The sequence below is a fragment of the Corapipo altera genome, unplaced genomic scaffold (genome assembly GCF_003945725.1).
Source record: "Corapipo altera isolate COAL_440 unplaced genomic scaffold, ASM394572v1 61411, whole genome shotgun sequence".
Lineage (NCBI taxonomy): Eukaryota > Metazoa > Chordata > Aves > Passeriformes > Pipridae > Corapipo > Corapipo altera.
The window spans coordinates 5,508,793-5,527,952 of record NW_020884875.1 but is presented as its reverse complement, the minus strand read 5'-3'; the positions used below and the strand labels follow the sequence as shown (position 1 = coordinate 5,527,952).

Sequence of the window (19,160 nt, the reverse complement as noted above, 5' to 3'; positions counted from 1 at the left end):
AATTTAGGAATACCACACTGCATTTAAAGTAAGCATAACCAACAGTGGATGCCTGAAGTGCTTTCCTTCCTTTTGGACAATGCACAGAAAACCAGCCTATTGAAAATTAAGGGAAAAATCATGCATCGACCCTTGCCAAAAAGGTGACCTCAAAACAGGCCACTAAGGTCTAATTTTGAGGGAGCTGGCACTATGGACTAGGACAAAGCTGACCAACTAGCCTTAGTACATATATGGTAAATGGAAAATGTTACTGCTCAATGTATTCTGAACAGTCAAGTGTCAATGTAAAAATACAGACCAGCTACTGCTACTTTTGTGTTCCACCTACTCAGGGTGCCTCTGCAGCAGAGGGAAGGCTCAGATATTCATTGCAATAGGAGGAATTTGCTGAATCAAAGACTGTCAGGACTCCTGTTGCACCCAGGCAATATACTTTAGAAAGTTTCTGGGTCTAAGCATTGGATTACATGCATGAATTATGTGTGTGAATTCCCTTGTTTTAAGGGCTCCCATTTCCAAACAAGAAAACAGCATTTGAGAGAGGCAGGGCAGCGGTGACAGTAACAACTTCAAAAATCAAAAGAATTTTCAAGTATCAGTCATTGCACACAGACTTGTAAGGCATCCTACTGTTCTTCACAACTTTCAACACAGCTGGTAGAAGATGAAATTAGGTTTTTTATTGTGGTTTGACCTTCAGGGGTGTGAAGGTATCTTTTAAAAAGTATCTGGGCTTTAAGTCATCATACTTTTAAAAAAATGCAAACAAAGTCTTCTTCCTCAAGGGGTGATTTCTTGTACTCCACTTTTAGGAACTAAATTAACCCATGACAGTTTATATCTGGGCTTTACAAGTATCTGCATTGCAGTGCTGTGATGAACCATCTAAAACAGAGACTTCATTACCACTTCTTTCTTCTGTCATGATCAAGTCAGCAGGAGGAACTGTCAGCTGGTTACCAGGTAAATAAAACATTTAACCGTAATGAGGGCAAGCACAAGAGATGTACTTCTTCATGACAAGTATTTGGAATATGGTATTTTTCCCTTTAACTAGAAAAAGTAAACATTAACTTTTGTCTTAATGCTTAGAATTTCTGAGTTTCACAGAAAGCTTTTAAAATACAGAGATATCCCTTTTAAAAATCTTCTTAGATTCTACATTATCAACACTGTAACTAGAAATTAATATATAAAGTCAATAATTTTTTTCCCACTTCATTTTAGCCATGCCAATACCTGCATACATCTGAGTTTATTATAAGGGTTTTCAGAATTACCATTCCATGTTGTGGAATTATCATCTCACATCTTCTAAGGAACAACAGATTAACCTACCTTCAAAGACATCAGTCATTCTGCAGATGTGAGCAAAGTTAGCTCCATTTGCCCATGTATGCACAACATCCATTAGGTTGGGTCTGAAAGAATTTAAGTAATTTTCTTCATCAATTTCCAGTTTTGCTTCTGCTGACACCTTGGCAATCCTTTTTGCACACTCCTTTAAAATAAAATATTTTAAATTTATAATATATTTAAACAGAGTAAGCGTTTAACTGATAGAAAGTCTTCTACATTATTAGGTTTCCTTTCTAGTGTGAAATTACTCAGAATCAGAAAGTAAACCATTGTTTGCATTAAGCCTGCCTGCACTAACAATTTACAGTGCAGTAAGCAAGCTTATAAAAGTTTTAAAGGCATGTTCTAAATTTGCACAAATTTCTTGCAAACAATATAACCCATTATTACACATTGCAAAACCACATGCAGTGCCAGCCAAATTCACTGATGATCCAAGATCAGGTCTTTACTGTGCATTTATTATACATTATTCATAAATTTTGCTCATGTTAACCCCGAGCACAGACAGATTTCTAATTACCTGCATTTGCCGAAGTGGTCCTGCCAACTGCTCTGTCAGCTTTGGCATTTCACTGGACTGAAAAAGAAAATGTTAAATAGGCTCATGTGCTCCTGTATATTTATTCTACACCAAATTAAATGCAAAAACAGAAGTTCAGGGTGTGATACTGGCATCCTAAATTATTCAAAAAACTTCTCAAATGTATTATCAAACACTAAAATTACTGAATTCCCCAAATACTTCTTCCTCAAACTAAAGCAGAAAACTAAATATTTCTGTACAGTATGCCGCCACTATGAAAAAAAGCACCTACTTTCTGGATTCTTCCAAAATTCCATTTATTTAGCTGTACCGTCGTTTTGGACTGCCAAATGAACTGCCATTTACTGCTTTTGACTATTAAAGCTTTTCTTTTAACAATATAAAAGTTTTGCAAATGCTTTTAATAACTTAAAAACGTAAGTGGCAAGGTATGAAAATATGGCTGTTGAAAACACAGCAACATTTTTATGCCCTTGCTGTTTAAACTCAAGTACTACTGTTGAGTGAAACACAGTATTCTAATTAACAACAGCTTACCTTGGTGTCCCTTCTACTAACAAATGTAATTCATTAGCATCTGCTGCTGTTTTTTCTATATTTAGGATCAAATTGAGTGATACATCTTGCTAGTTATTGGAAAAAATGTTTCACATGGAAGTCTACTATATTTCCCTGATGATGCTAACCTATACAGCTTGTAGATGAGAAAACAATGACGTCTGGTATCAAATGCCCATGTTTTTGCTTTTAAGAACATATGGTCTGTTTTTAACAGCTTTTTTCAGTATCAATTCCATGTGGTACTGCCATTTCCATCAATAGGTCAAGGGTACTGTCCAAATAACATAAAGTGGACATATCTCAGAATTAAAGACTGCCTCACCCCTGAGTGTTTCTTTTTGAAATAAGCATTTCTACATTTTAAATTATAGGGAGGCATGTTTGTATACATACATAAATATCAGCATGTATGCTGAGAATCTATACATGCTGCTTCATTCATGAGAAGGACTGCCATTTTACACAACCTTTGGCATGTCACTCATGAGGAAAAGATACTTTAGCACTGAAGCTGCAATGCTTTTGTGAAGTTCAATGGGGGTTCACATCAAACACCTAAGGAAGGGACAAAAAATTTGCAACGGCTGAAACTGTTATGACCGATTTCTGGAACTGAATTATGAACAATACTGTTGGAACACAGGAATGTCTAGAATTCTTGAACTGAAGAAGTAACTCACATTCTCTTGAAATACGAAGCAGCTGAGTAGTGCAGTTGCCTGTTCTGCAGATAAGTCATTGAAGAGACCATTGAACATCATTTCTGTCAGGAGTAGTTCATCAGCACTAAAATAAAGACAAGGAAGTTTAGGGGAAAGACTTATCTCTCCTGACAGTTCATGTAAGTTAGTTTTAACAGGTTTTTTCAGACAGGGTATCAAAAGATCGAAAAGAACCACAGAGTTAAGCAATTTAAAAAGACTAAAACTCGTACCACTGTTGCTCATAAAAGATTCAACTGGATATTTCCATTATACTGAAAAAAGGAACAAACGTGCTTCAATTTACTTGAAAATAAAGACTTAATTATGAATCATAAAAGAAAGTGCATGATGTGGGTATAAAATCCAAACACATACTTATTTGGATAAAACATCGAATTGTTGGTAAAACGAAACCTTTGTTTTTAGAGATTAGCAGACAAATGCATAGGATGGGGGGGAAACAAAGCAGACTTTTACAAAGAGTTGTGTAACTCATCAAACAGTTTCATACAGGCAGGAATTTGATAAAATTCTGATTCAGCTTCCTCACTTGCTATCAAATTTTGCAGGGGAAAAAGTTATTAGATATTGAACAAATATAGGTAGCATCTTTCAAACTCACCTGTAAGATAAGGAGTAAAGCAGTCACTGTGACTTTTAAAAATACATAATTCTATCAAAATCTGAATTATACAGTAAAATATTAAATTCCAATTCATGAGCTTCCCTATCTTTCAATATATAGGTACCTGCTAAATGTATTAGAGTAAAATGCACCACTTCACAGAACTGTTCCAGCAGCCCTGTGGAAACAATTAAGCTATATTCCAAACCTGTCAGCAACTTGATAATTGCTGACAATCATTGTTATGCTCTTGTTTGTGAGTGACTCTGTACCAACAGTCCTGGTTGAGCTTCAACCACAGGCATCAAGACCATCCTCTCATGTAATGTACAACATTAAAAGAAAACACAGGCTATTGCCTAAGCCAGTATATTCCCTTTGTTACACAAATCACAGTCGCTGAAGAATCTTTCTTATGATGGTCTCAGAACTTCAAAATATAAACATAAGGTACTAACTTCAGCAAGGACAGTGAAGTGTGTATTCCCGACAATAAATACTTTGCACAGACACCACTTACCTGCTGATTTCACAAGCGACCCGTCCTTTCATCTCAATAACATCTGAAGAGGTGGCAAAGCCCAGTCTTCTCAAAACACGCTTGCGGCATTTGAGTTCATCCATCTGTAGGACAGTTCTGGCTTTCTTCAGTTCTCGCTTTGCTACTTTAATATCCATAGCAATCTAGGGGGGCAGAAGGATAGGAATTATATGTGGTTGGTTTAACAGATGCAACTGTTTTAAAGACAAGGTGTCAGAACAATTGTGTATGAACATATTAGTTGACATTGACTTGCCTAACTCTACTAAGAAGAAGGTTTAGAAGAAATTAAATAATACTAATAATCTAAAAAAATCAGGTCCATTTATCCATAGGAAACTCTGGCAAGCTTAGGAAGTCAAGCTATTTACCCAGCATGGGAAACAACCCAAGCAAGCCCAAACCAAAAAGGACATGGAAGCAATCTTTCATTGAGAAATGAGCACTCATCTTCTGAGATCTGTACTAAGTCTCAGCTAACTAACTATTCAATGAAATGTAACCCAAAGGCATTATTTTCTGCACTTTGAGTTTCTCCAGTGTCTGGCAGTTCATCACAGTCACTGTCCACATCCTCACAGCAGACACCCTTTGCAGAAGGCTGCTCAGTTCATCAGGTAACTTTCAGTACATGTAACTTTGTGCTGCCCATACCAGAACTACCTCACTCCTGTGAAGCGACCTATTTGCTGGAGCAGCACAGAAACAGGAGAGTTGGTTTTGTGCACAACCACTTTCAGTCTAGCAGGGTGCAACTCTATACAAAATAAGTAAGTACATTGCTTCCAGGATGGGAGTCAGATCAGGAAGGGGCAGCACAATGATTTCTGTGGTACACTCCCCCAGCTAACAAGCCCCATCAATTCGACCTACCTTTCCGCAAGTATACTAAAAATTTTAAGTTAAAATTACCTATGTATCAAAAATTATCTATAAAGACTTTTCCTACAATGTATTGTGCTATGCCTATTCAGCGAAAGACACTCTGGTGATCCCCTGTAACCTTCTAATGCCCAATGACTTCTTCAGAGTTTTCTTTCCACATGTACTTCCCATCTGTATCAATCAAGGACACAACAGCAACTCAGCCAGTTTGTTACTGAGATTCAGTAATTTTTCTGTATTCAAAAGGGTTTATTTGGGCTTATTAATTTAAAAAAAAAAAAAAGGTTATTTGGGGTTTGCAAATAAAAAGCAAAGCAAGCAAGAAGAGAACCATTATCCTCTCTCTCTCACTCTGCGGCTAAATAAACATACTCTGTTTTGGTTTGTCTCTTTACCTGTGCTTTCTTTTCACAAAGTTTATATACGGTTTCCAAGTTGGGATCATTGTGAAGAGGATGTGAATACATCCTATGCTCAAACGCCTCTACTTTTTGGATTACTTTTTTCAACCCTTGGTCTTTGATGCCCATGTCATCAATGGGGTCTAGTAATGGTACTCCATCGGGAAATCGCTTCTGTACTTCCTAAAAGGAGGAAAGAAGATTTTTTTCTCGTAAGATTAGCAAGAGTAAAATAAACCACATTTTACAAATTAGGTGGCATAATTATAGGGACATAGAAGTCTGTCATGTTTGTTATGTGATGTTTCAGCAGTTTTCAAAGTCATTTTAAAATGTCTCAACAAGGAGAAACAATTGATGTACGTTGTGGCTTCTAATCCCTTCAAAAAATAAGGCTGAAGATTTGACAGAAGCTTTATACAAAATTCTTTACAACAAGTTGTCTTGGGTCCAAAAGTACATCACTTATCAGAGCAGAATGCTTACACAGCCTACTGGAGTTTACCTGTATAGACTTTAACACGCTTTGCCTGTTATCAACAGGCCTCAGGTCTTTCGGAATGTAAAGTCGGACACTGCTGATAGCTGAGATAAGATGCACCAAAACAGGAACAACCTATCAAAGACAGTGTAGTAACTGACAAATTAGTAAAAAACATACTTCTTATTATTGGTCCATAGCAAAACTGTTTCAAAGGAAAAGGAAAACTGAGTATAGGACACAGCAGTGGGTAAAGGAATATCAGGAAGCAGGAATGAGATAAAGCATTCATAAAGAATAAAAGTAAGTTTGTCCAAACTGAAAAATTCTAAATACAGTTAAATCTGGAGAGAAGCTACACATGAAAACAACAGCTTTTCTATTACCTTGTGTCTTATCTGCTGGAACACCTTTATAAGTCAAACCAGACAAATTATTGTCATATACTTAACCAAGAATGCTAACAGAGAACATCAAACTAGAAAATATATATTTCTAAGTATCAAAACAGTGATAACATCACAACGAATCAATACTGTATCTCAAGGTTTAAATGGACTTTCTGAGAAAAATAAGTTGGACAAATTAAACAACTGCCTCTGATCTGAGAATTGTAACTGTCTTAATACAGGGTTTCAAACTGAAAATTCTAAACAATGCAAATACCTTCAATAAATATTTCAATTTAATTTTATAATGAGACAGTCTTGGAAAGCTGCCCAGGGAGCTGGTGGAGTCACTGTCCCTGGAAGTGTTCAAGAAATGACTGGATGTGGCACTTAGTGCTCATCGTCTAGTTGACAAGGGAGTGCTTGGTCAAAAGTTAAAACTTCACGATCTTGGAGCTCTTTTCCAACCTTAATGATTCTATGATTCTAAGAAATAAAAAAGGAATTCTGTTCCCAAGGACAAGATACTGATTAAAAAAAGTATCTGTCAAACAGCACTGCTAAAAATTTAATAATTTATTAAGAAGGCAGAGTTAGGGGTACACTCCGTTCTCTTCCTTAATGCATCAGCTCCTCTTTTACCACAGTCTGCAAATGTTTTGGAAATAGAATACTTGAGAAAGTTTATAAGGAACTATTGAGAATAAACATGTATAACCAACCTGCATCTCTCCTTTCTCATCAGGTCTGGCTGGCTTTGCAGCCTCAGTAGCAGAATTTTTCAAACTGTCTTTGCTACAGTGTAGGAGCACTTCAACTACATACAACGGGTCCAATTCACCAGAATTTGGCTGTTGAGGGTACAGGAAAAAAAAACAGGACTATAACAGCTATTTTCAAATATCAGAGAGAATGGAAGGAAAATAAATGATTTATTCAACAGTAACAGTATGAAAACGAGCTATGTTTCTTTACAGAGTATCAGCTCAGTGTTGCAGTATATTCTAAAAACTATTGAATTAGTACTGATTGAAAGATTCCTCCCACTGAAAAGCACACTTGAAAAATTACCCCTCTCCATCCTCCCCCACCAGCGTAGCCTAAAGTCTGCTTGCAGTTTTAGGTGTTCCTGCCTTTTCTTCTAGATGTAGCTCTTTCAAAGTAAGCCAACATGTTTTGAAACATTTTTGCATATTTGCATCATGCTAGCAGTGAACTTTGCATTAACAAATAAAAAAGAAACAATTACAGCACAGGTAACGAATTCAGAATCCCAGATTAGTAACATCAGACTCACTGAAAATTCAATGACCATGGTATAGCACTAAAAATATGTTTATATAGTAAACATTATAAATAAACAAGGATTATAATAATCTGAAAGGGGAGACAGAATTCCAGCATCTCAAATTTTAGTATCAATAACTGTTTACAGACAAAAATTTGATGTCTAGAATCAGGGATGAGATGACAATGTGGACTGTTAACAGCACAATATCACTAGCATACTACTAGCACAATATAGTGGAAATAAATTTCTCACTCAAAAATATTGGGGTTTTTTATGAATTCCAAAGCAAACAGTTACTTTGCCGCCTACTATAATGTACAATATATAGCAAGTACCTCTGCTTGATACAAATTATTCCGTCTACTGTAATTCCAGATAAAGTGCTATTTGCACTGACAATTTTGTGGAATACTGAAGTGTGAAATTATGATGGAAAAGCATCTACATATAAACTAACAATAAACATAACTGACATGACTCATGCTCTCACAGTGAAATACAGACATAATATAACCCTAAAGGTCAATATTAATTCATACATTCCTCACTAAAATATTACTTAATTCAGAACTATGATACAGTGCAGAAAAATTTACAACTGAAGAAAAAGTAGTACTATAGACTGAATTCAACATAATTCCTAAAAGCAAATCCAAAGAACCATACAGCTTACAAGTGGATGAAGGTTTAAAGACATGGCATAACAGTGATATCTTTCCAGTACTAACTAAGTATACTACAACATTAAACAGTAACAGGGACAGGTATCTGTATCTCAGGACAAAAATGCACTGACTCGACCATTAAAATGGGTAAATAACAGCTTCTTCAAGTAATTTCTTTTGCCTCTGCTCACAGAAACTAGTACTTTCGTACCAATTTTAAAAGTTACATAACTTTAGGTCTGTTTCTTAATTTCCAGCACTTGCTGTCATTCTTTCCACACATGCAGAAGGAAAAATTCAACCCAGCTGCTAGAATGACTTGATGAAAAAAGTGCTGCTGGAGCCGGAACCATCTCTTGCAACGCAGACCATACTTTCAAAGCTAATCTTCAAACCTAAAGGTCTGCACAACAGTGAGACAGGCCAGATAGGGAAGGCAAATATATATGTGGATAAAATACAACACAGATTGAAGAAATGCCTCCAGTGACGCAGAAGTTGTCAATTTTACACAGGAAGCTGGGGTTTGGGGGAAATCTGGTTTACTACTAATGTGGCTCTATGAAATAAGCAATCTAGAAGCAAAGGTTTAAACAACAGCAGTAACAGTCCAGTTTTTCAACTTGAAAAAAGAAAAAAATATGGCTTTCAAAAGGAAGATAGAAAACCGAAGCTTCTATTGCATCACTGCCCTCTGTATTGTCTTCCAAATTTCCCCACATCCATTTCTATTGTTTTGCTCTCTTTGTATTTTAACTTCTCAGCTTTCAACTCTACAGCAGTGTCTCAGAGGACAAGCAATCTCACGTCTCATGCACTAGCTTAGGACTCAAGACAGTTCCCCAGTTTAAGACAACCTTCTACATAGAGCCAATTGTCAGTCTCCCTATGTTCTTAAGCCCCGCTCATAGAATCTTTCTCATGAGCAGCTTAGTGTAGCGTAGGAGATGTCTCAGAAACAACCTGGTTTGAAACGTCTGCAGCGCTATGCACAAGCAAGCATTTCCTCCAGTGTGGCGGTTTGTATCACAGGGAAAATGCCACAGGGCATTCTGGGAATTGTAGTTCCTGATGCACTACTGCACACTCTCCATGGAGTATTTGGATGTGATTGGTTGAAGATCCTATGTTATTATTCAAACTGCATACATAAGGTGGTGTTGTTCTCAATAACCTTGATTCAGTTGCTTGGAACCACAAGCGATGGGGTCCGTGCCCTCAATGCTGCATGCACAAATACATCAAAACTTAAAAAATGAACGCAGGACATGGGGTTTTTCCCATTTTCTATAGCATTTTTTCTTTGCACTTTCGCTTCAGGAAGGCCGAAGCTTTTTGTAAATTTTGGGGTGAAAGGAAATTTTTTTGCCTTTGAAAACTACATATAAACAAAATAGTTTTATCTTATTGTCAGAAAAAGCAGTAAGGTATATATTTTGCTAGTGGAGAGAATGTGTATTTTACCTTCACATTTGATTTCTTAGAGAAATTAACAACCACTCCCCATCCATAGTCATCACCTTCATTCTTCACCTGGAAGTATTATAAGATGTTATAATCACATATAATCACATCCTAGAAAGCATAACTTTTTGTATTTCTGATATTTACAACAGCAGTCATTATGAAAAGAGTATTTCTTTCAATGCATTACTGAATGTTTAGCAAAGAAACACAACAAGTCAAAACTGGTGCTTAGTGTGATGCATGTAATTTTTCAAGATGTTAAACTGGCAGACAAAAATGAATTCCTGCAGATTTCACAGATAGGTAAAGATTTGAAATAAAAAAAAAATCAAATTACCTTTACCAGTCTTCCTGGCTGTAGAAAGGGCAAGCAGTACTTTGGTTTATGAATATACTCTTCAATATCTTTACCCAGTTTTGCAAGCTGCTGTCGGATTCTGTAGTATATCACCACATTTTCTTCATTGGGAATTGCAATTTTGTTGTACTGTGCTTCCAAATTATTGACCCCTATAATGAAAAGTAAAATATGATGGAAATTTATAACTTTGCAGATTTAGAAATCAATGTTTCACTTTCAGATCTACATGACTAATATTTTGTGATCATTTTTGGTACCCATTTTCTATTTACAATAATTCATTCTCTAGAAAGCTAGAAATCTATAAATTTGTCCACTAAATTTATTTATAGAAAATTAAATACTAGCATTATTTTTCTTAAGTAAATAACCTTGAGAAACTGGAGAAGGCTAGACACCCAATTGTCCAGGAATAACTGATGTAGGTTTGCACAGAAGTCCCACTAAAACTAAGCAATATGATTCATCCTCTCACACTGGTAATACCACTAGTAAACATAAACTAAGGACAGATTTTATAAAAGTCTCTTTTTTCTCTCTACCAACTCACTCTCTAGTGTGTTATTTGAATGCTTCTAAGTGGCCCAGAAATCCCACTTCCCTTGGACTTGAGAGAAAACTCAGGGAAGTGCTCCCTATTTTTAGATGCCACCTTTTTAAAGAAATAAGCCATTCATCCATAGTCATGGCATACTTTCCTCTGTGATCTAAAGAGCCAGTTCTCTCCTTTGTGCTTTTAACTGCAGCTGAAGTGGTTACAAAATTCTAATGTATGGTGCCTAAACTGAAACTGTCCAAAAACTATGAAAAAATGTTCTTCAGCTCTATTTTTCTATTTAAACAGCAATGTTGGAATGACAGACTAAAGATCTCGGCATGTCAACCAGAACAGGAAGGTTCCAAAGAAATAAATACTATATTTAACTCCTAGTGCACCTGCAAACTAACAGAAACTCTGCAAAGGTAATTGAAACTCTCCCTCTGCATGTCTGTCAAAGCTACATGCAACTACACACTTTCTCTCTTAATATTCAATTAAGAAATAAATTAATGGACTGCTTATTAATCATAGTTACCTGTCATGTTCCTAAGATTCTTTTGGCTTAAGTACTGAAAGAGGCTTTGCTCTCAAACACTGGCTGAGATCTCTGAAAACTGACTTTGGCTCATGAAAACCCACTATTTAAAGATCACAAAATGTTACTCAGTGCAGTGCAAATGATGTCTCAGTCCTCTCTGAGTTTAGCTTCGTATTATAATCAAACATTTCTTTCTTACGCTAGTCCAAAAGCAGTGTGCTTAAGTTCTTTTTACAGACTGTAATGAGATATTAAAAGGTAGAAGATTTTTCTTCCCTGCATCTCAAATAAGCCACAGAAATTTTTAAGTTGGTTTTCCTTCTTCCAGCCCAGCAGTTTAGCAATGCGACAACCATTCTTGTCTGACTCAGAGAGGAAAGCTCTCTTCATAAACTGACAGTGCATATCAATATAGGTCCTAAGAACAAGAGGAAATCACTCTTACTGAAACTGTAACACAGCAACAAATGATGCAGCAGCAACTCCTGGCAAGGAAGACAAAAACTGCACAGGTATAAACTTCTATAAGCCTACTGAAGTGTAACCACCCAACCTCACAGTGCACAATCTTTTAGACCTCACGTGAGAACAATATGCAGCAATACTTACTTTCTACTATTTCTGGAATAGTTCTGTAATGTTGGAACTGATAGAAGGATTTTTCTAGCATGTATTCAGGGTTAATTTCCTCTACTCGAAGTAAGTTCAATACCATGTTGTATGTCAGGTGGAAAGCACTGTTTAAAGGATCAGGTGAACCCTAAAAAGATACAAGGACACTGTCCATTTAAAAAAGTACATTCATTGCAGCATAGAAGAACATATCAAATATATTATGATGCGGTGTTTTATATGAGGAGATGCTCTGATGAATTGTACAACTTGTCTTGAATTTAGATTATGTCTCAACAAATCCTACGCAATTTTATTATGTTGAACATGTAAACTATTTATACTGTATAGATACTTACCATATCTATAATATTATAAATTAGATTTTACTGAAATGTAAATTCCAGGCGAAAAACTTAGATGTTTCCTATGGTTTACAATTTGTATTCCATTATTTTAACTTCAAAGTAATAGTTACTTAACTATTTTAAACAATCCAGTATTTTAACACTGAAAACATCTTATTTGCAAGTCTTTCAAGACTTACTGATCACACTGATGTCTTGGGAAGACACCAACTTCTTTAATTTATGTCTCATTATAAAATCAACATAATTTTCAGGTAGCTTGAGTAGGGTTGTGGACTCTCCTATTACAGACATACATAAAACACATCTGGACCCTGGACACCATGAACTAGATGCCCTGCTTGAGCTGAGAGCCTGAACAAGATGACCTCTAGAGGTCCCTTTTAACCTCAGCCATTCTGGGATTCTGTGAAGTTCAATTTTTTTTTTACAATGTGGTAGGTACAGGTATTTTGATTAACCTAAGAAGAAAGGATGCTGAGGAAGCATTGTTGGGAAGTATCACATCACTACCTTCTTTACCCACCCTTATTTTCTAAGAACTTCCACTACTGTCTTCTGTCAAAAAGGGGTACTGGATTAAGTAAATGCACCTTTGGCCTGATTCACCACGGCTTTACTATGGTCTTACCCAAGCGGACAACCTTGTTATCATAAAAGAACAAACATCTAACTGATATGCATTAAAACAACCAGCTGTCAAAGAACACACAACACAGTTAAACAGTGCCCAAGGAAGATCTAGGAGATCCCAGAACTACAGTCTCTCCAAGGAAAGGGCAAGCCTGAGAAACTGTGTCTCACTTAAGTGTCAGCCTCACTTGAGTGTCAGCACAGAAGGCTATCCTGATATACCAAATAAGCCACTGAAATCAGCTGCCAGAGACCCAACACTTCTGAAGTATGAAACTGCCCAACTGCAGTGCGTAACCTTTCATCCAAATAGCACCAGTATCAAATGGGCCTGACAATTCTTCAGAAAGGATCCAAGGGAAATCCAGGAATTATGAAGCAGAAAATTACAATTTCTGTGCAACAAGAGGAATGGAAAACAGAAGCAACGGGTAGCTGGATAGAATACAGCAGAACAGCAACATAAATAGGCTTTTATAAAAACCAAGTTTGATCCCAAAAATATTTCACAGCTCTTTGAAGGTGTTAACAATTACATGGATTATCATACCTCCTCAATTCCTGAAAAGCTTTTGACAACACACCTCACTACCTCCACCAAACTAACATAATCAATAATAAGATAGAAAAATAGCAAGGTCTGCTAAAAATACTACTAGATCCCTGGAGACATAATCCACAGAGCTGCATGATGACGAATAAAATGACAAGTGAAATCTAATCTGAAAGTAAAATAAAAGATGTGCAACAGTTTGCAATGGTTTTGTATTTCCTGTTCATTTAAGGGTGACATACACACAAAATACAAGAGATTACTAAATACACATTGTCATTTCAACAAGGTCAATGAGTAAATTCACTTAGGATTGAACATTTTACATAACTTTAAAATATAACAAGAAAACGAGGATGTTTCAAGACATATTTTTCATGGAACTTTATGACTGCTTAGAGTTCCACATATTCTATCAGACATTTAAGGAGTTTAGAGAGGGTGGATACTAGGAAGCATGCTCCTCTGCACCGTTTTTTAAGCTCAAAAACTGCTTTACTTAAAACGAATTATATCTTCTTGCAACTAATTTATTTGCCTTTCCCTATACAATAAGGTATCTAACAGAGATATTCCCATAATAAAAAAAATAAAAAAAGCGTAGGTTATTAAAAAAGCCAGCTGATGATGAGTTTATAAATGCAAATGCTGAAATTCAGATCAAGTGTTCTCCCTGATTACGCCAAGTCTATTGGATTTTAGATGATAATACCACAATATACATACTTTTTTTCAATTTTAAATGTACTGTCAGGAATTCATGTCCTACATCCACTGATGCACTGACATCAGATTTAATGAGAGACAGTTTGAATCTAAGTACTCCTTCACATGTACAAGATTTAAGAATACTGTAATCCCATTTGCTTTAAGTGAAATAGAGCCTTATGACATTACTTTACAAATGCCAGATTCATATTCACTGCATGATTATTTCACCTCAGAAAAAAACCCCAGCTGTTACAGAAAAGCCTTCAGCATATCTTTATACTAAGAAAGTAACAACACAATGTAAGACAAGTTAAAGATAAATCATACAGCCTTATGTTGTGTCACAGGGGGGTCGTGCAAAGCCCCTCGTGCTCAGAGGGGTCTCAGATGAGTCTCCCCTTGGGAGGGGGCTGCACCGGGAGGGCCCCTGGGGGGGATGGTGTCATCTCATGTTGAGCCCCTCGTGCAAGAGAGTCCTGACTGTGTCACAGGGGTCGTAGAAAGCTCCCCCCCCACCGGTGCAAAGCACCCCCTGGAATGATCCTGGTGCTTGTGGGGGGGTCTCAGATGAGCTGATCACCAGGGTGAGGAGGGAGTCCTGGCAGGGTCGCACACGAAGCCCCCCCGTGCCGGGAGGGTCTCAGATGAGCCGCTCTTCAAGGGGGGGCGGTCCAGCACAGAGAGAGTCCAGCTGCCCTGCGAGGCCTAATCAGCTGACCAGGGCATGGAGCCCAGCTCGTTGCCAGGAGATTTAAACTGCTCCAGGGAGCGGGCAGTTCGCGGAGGCAGGGGGAGCAGAAAGGGCACAGCCATCCTCTCCCAGCTCTCTCTGCTGGGCTGCAAGGTAGGTGTGTGGCTGTGATTTTTGGTGGTTTGTTTGGTTTTTTTTCTTGCTTTTTCCTGCAACTCAACTTGTCGCAGCAGTGGTTTCCAAACAAGTAAAAGCCGTTTCTGCTGCTCTCAGGGGGAGTGTGCTAATCCAGACAGAACCCCCCTGGAAGGACGCAGCTGTTCAGGTCACCGGCTGCAGTGTCTGAGCCTGGTGTCAGTACCAGAGGACAGTGTGAGAGATGCCTGCAACGATGTGAGCAGGTGAATGATTTGCTGTGCAGAGCTCAAGGAAGACTGGAGAGGCCAGTATTAGGGAAACGGAAATAGTCTGGTGGAGTCATACCCTTTTGACCCCAAAAGAAGGGTCCATCAGGCAGATGGAGCAAACCAAGTAGAAAGGGGAGAATGGAAACAGGTCCCTGATCGGAGAGGTAAAGGAATCCCCTCCTGACCCCCATCAGCTCCCACAGTGCCCTTAAAGAACAGGTATGAGGCCCTGGATCCAGAGAGTCAGGCAGAGGGCAGTCAAGAAGAGGATCTCTCTGGAGGGTTTCCCAGTTGCACCCCATCTACCTGACGGATTACAACCACAGGTATAAAGAAAAAAAGAAGGGTAGTTGTAGTTGGTGACTCCCATCTGAGGGGAACTGAAGCCCCTGTATGCCAACTGGACCCATCCCTCAGGGAAGTCTGCTGCCTTCCCAGAGCCTGGGTGAGGGATATTAGTAGGAGACTCCCTGAGCTAATCCAGCCCTCTGATTATTATCCACTGCTGGTGGTCCAGGCTGGCAGTGATGACAGTGAAAGAGGCACCAGGCTAATTAAAAAGGACTTCAAGGAGCTCGGTCGATTAGTTAATGGGACAGGAACACAGGCGGTGTTCACCTCAGTTCCTGATGAATGAGGAGAGGAGTAGGAAAACCTATCTTATCAACAGGTGGCTAAAGGATTGGTGCCACTGGCAGAATTTTGGTTTTTTTGACCATGGGGCAAATTCTATGGTACCTAGCCTGCTAGAGTCAGATGCGCTTCATCTATCTAGTAAGGACAAAAGGACTCTAGCCCATAAGTTGTTGGGGCTGATCAGGAGGGCTTTAAACTAGGTTTGAAGGGGGAAGGAGTTGAAACTAGGCTCGCCAGAGATGAGCCTAAGTGTGGAAAGCCAGAGTTAGAAGTGAAATCAGCAGCCCAGCTGAAGTGCATGTACACCAATGCACACAACATGGGTAACAAACAAGAGGAGCTGGAAGCCATTGTGCAGCAGGAAAGCTATGATGTAGTCACCATCACAGAAATGTGGTGGGATGACTCACATGACTGGAGTGCTGCCATGGATGGCTACAAGCTCTTCAGAAGGGACAGGCAAGGTAGGAGAGGTGGAGAGGTGGCTCTATATGTTAGAGAGTCTCTTGACTGTAGAACTTTAAGTCAGTAATGATAAAGTTGAGTGCCTGTGGATCAGACTCAGGGGGAAGGCCCACAAGGCTGACATCCTGGTGGGAGTCTGTTATAGACCACACAACCAGGATGATGAGGGTGATGAATTATTCTACAAGGAGCTGGCGGATGTCTCAAAATTGCCAGCCCTTGTTCTTGTGGGTGACTTTAACCTGCTGGATGTCTGCTGGAAACTCAACAGCAGAGAAGAGGTAGTCTAGGAGAATCCTAGAGTGTATAATTTCCTGCTCCAGCTGGTAAATCAGCCTACCGGGGTGGGGCCCCGCTAGACCTGCTGTTCACAGAGAGGGGTTGGTGGGAGATGTGGTGATCGGAGGCTGTCTGGGGCATAGTGACCATGAAATAATGGAGTTTTCAATACTCAGGGATGCAAAGAGGGCCATCAATAAAACTGCTACCCTGGACTTCTGGAGGGCAGATTTTGGCCTATTCAGAAGACTGGTTCAGAGGGTACCTTGGGAAACAGCCCTTGAAAACAAAGGGGTCCAGGAGGGATGGACATGCTTCAAGAAGCAAGTCCTGAACACACAGGAACAGGTTGTCCCAGTGTGCCAAAAGGTGAGCCACCAGGGAAGATGTCCAGCCTGGCTGAACAGGGAGATTTTGAAGGAAATTAGGGGGGAAAAGAGAGCCTACTGATTATGGAAAAAAGGGCTGGCTACTCAGGAAGAGTTTAGGAATATAGTTAGGTCAATGTAGAAAGAAAATCAGAGAGACAAAGGCACAATTTGAACTCAATCTAGCCACTTCTGTTAGGGATAACAAGAAGTGATTCTACAAGTACATCAATAGCAAAAGGAGGGGCGAGGAAAAGCTCCATACTTTGTTGGACATGGGGGGGAACATAGTCACCAAAGATGAGGAAAAGGCTGAGGTACTTAACACCTTTGCCTCAGTTTTCAACAGTAAGAGAGGTTGTCCTCAGGACAACTGGCCTCTGGAGCTGGTAGACAGAGATGATAAGCTGAATTAGCCCCCCTGTAAACCAGGAGGAAACCTGCTGAGCCACTTGGATCCTCACAAGTCTATGGGACCAGATGGGATCCACCCAAGGGTGATGAGGGAGGTGGCGGAAGAGCTCACCAAGCCACTCTCCATCATTTACCAACAGTCCTGGCTCACTGGGGAGGTCCCAGATGACTGAATGTTGGCTAATGTCATGCCCATCCACAAAAAGGGCTGCACAGAGGACCCGGGAAACTACAGGCCTGTCAGCCTGACCTCAGTGCCTGCCAAGGTTATGGAGCAGATCATCCTCAGTGCAATCACACAGCATGTACAGGATGGACAAGGGATCAGACCCAGCCAGCACAGGTTTAGGAAGGGCAGGTCCTGTCTGACCAACCTGATCTCCTTTTATGAGCAGGTGACCCGCCTGGTGGATGAGGAGAAGGCTGTGGATGTGGTCTGTCTGGACTTCAGCAAAGCCTTTGACACCGTCTCCCACAGCATGCTCCTGAAAAAGCTGGCAGCCCACGGCTTGGACAGGGGCACTCTGTGCTGGGTTAGGAACTGGCTGGAGGGCCGGGCCCAGAGAGTGGTGATGAACGGGGCTGCATCCAGTTGGCAGCCGGTCACCAGTGGTGTTCCCCAGGGATCAGTGTTGGGCCCAGTTCTCTTTAATATCTTTACTGAAGATCTGGATGAGGGGACTGAGTGTACCATTAGCAAATTTGCAGACAACACCAGGTTGGGGGGGAGTGTTGATCTGCTGGAAGGCGGGAGGGCTCTTCAGAGGGACCTGGGTAGGCTGGAGAGATGGTCTGTTTCCAATGGGATGAGGCCAAGTGCCAAGTGCCGGGTCCTGCTCTTTGGCCACAACAACCCCATGCAGCGCTACAGGCTGGGGAACAGAGTGGCTGGAGAGCAGCCAGGCAGAGAGGGAGCTGGGAGTTTGGATTGACAGGAAGCTGAACATGAGCCAGCAGTGTGCCCAAGTGGCCAAGAAGGCCAATGGCATCCTGGCCTCTATCAGGAACAGTGTGGCCAGCAGGACCAGGGAAGTGATTCTTGCCCTGTACTCAGCACTGGTGAGGCCACACCTGGAGTACTGTGTCCAGTTCTGGGCCCCTCAGTTCAGGAAGGATATTGAGGTGCTGGAGCAGGTCCAGAGAAGAGCAACAAGGCTGGTGAAGGGACTGGAGCACAGGTCCTGTGAGGAGAGGCTGATGGAGCTGGGGTTGTTTATCCTGGAGAAGAGGAGGCTCAGGGGAGACCTCATCACTCTCTACAACTCCCTGAAAGGAGGTTGTAGCCAGGTATGTGTCAGTCTCTTCTCACAGGCAGCTATTAGTAGGACAAGAGGGCATGGTCTTAAGCTGTGCCAAGGGAGGTTTAGGTTGGGTATTAGGAAGAAATTTTTTACAGAGAGAGGAATCAGACACTGGAATGGGCTGCCCAGGGAAGTGGTGGATTCTCCGTTCCTGGAGGTTTTTAAGATGAAACTGGATGTGGTACTTAGTGCCATGGTCTAGTAACCACGGTGGTGTTGGATCAAGGACTGGACTTGATGATCTCAGAGGTCTTTTCCAGTTAGATTGATTCTGTGATTCTGTGTTTTGCTTTCCCCAGCCGCATACTCATTCAGTCATTATAGCTTAAATCTGTGAGTGAATTATAAATACAAACATAGGTT

At 39.9% G+C, this 19,160-nt stretch overlaps 1 protein-coding gene across 1 annotated transcript in view; it reads right to left on the bottom strand.

The window, feature by feature from the left end:
• The window catches only part of MTREX (Mtr4 exosome RNA helicase), a 45,433-nt gene that overhangs the window by 2,596 nt on the left and 23,677 nt on the right, over nucleotides 1–19,160 (bottom strand). Inside the window, exons 16-25 of the mRNA XM_027634406.1 lie at nucleotides 11,969–12,119; nucleotides 10,257–10,429; nucleotides 9,917–9,985; nucleotides 7,219–7,347; nucleotides 6,132–6,242; nucleotides 5,621–5,809; nucleotides 4,320–4,483; nucleotides 3,151–3,256; nucleotides 1,886–1,942; nucleotides 1,338–1,504 (exon numbers count right to left, since the gene is read on the bottom strand). Of these exons, the coding sequence (XP_027490207.1) occupies nucleotides 1,338–1,504; nucleotides 1,886–1,942; nucleotides 3,151–3,256; nucleotides 4,320–4,483; nucleotides 5,621–5,809; nucleotides 6,132–6,242; nucleotides 7,219–7,347; nucleotides 9,917–9,985; nucleotides 10,257–10,429; nucleotides 11,969–12,119 (1,316 nt within the window). The remainder of the gene's footprint in view (nucleotides 1–1,337; nucleotides 1,505–1,885; nucleotides 1,943–3,150; nucleotides 3,257–4,319; nucleotides 4,484–5,620; nucleotides 5,810–6,131; nucleotides 6,243–7,218; nucleotides 7,348–9,916; nucleotides 9,986–10,256; nucleotides 10,430–11,968; nucleotides 12,120–19,160) is intronic.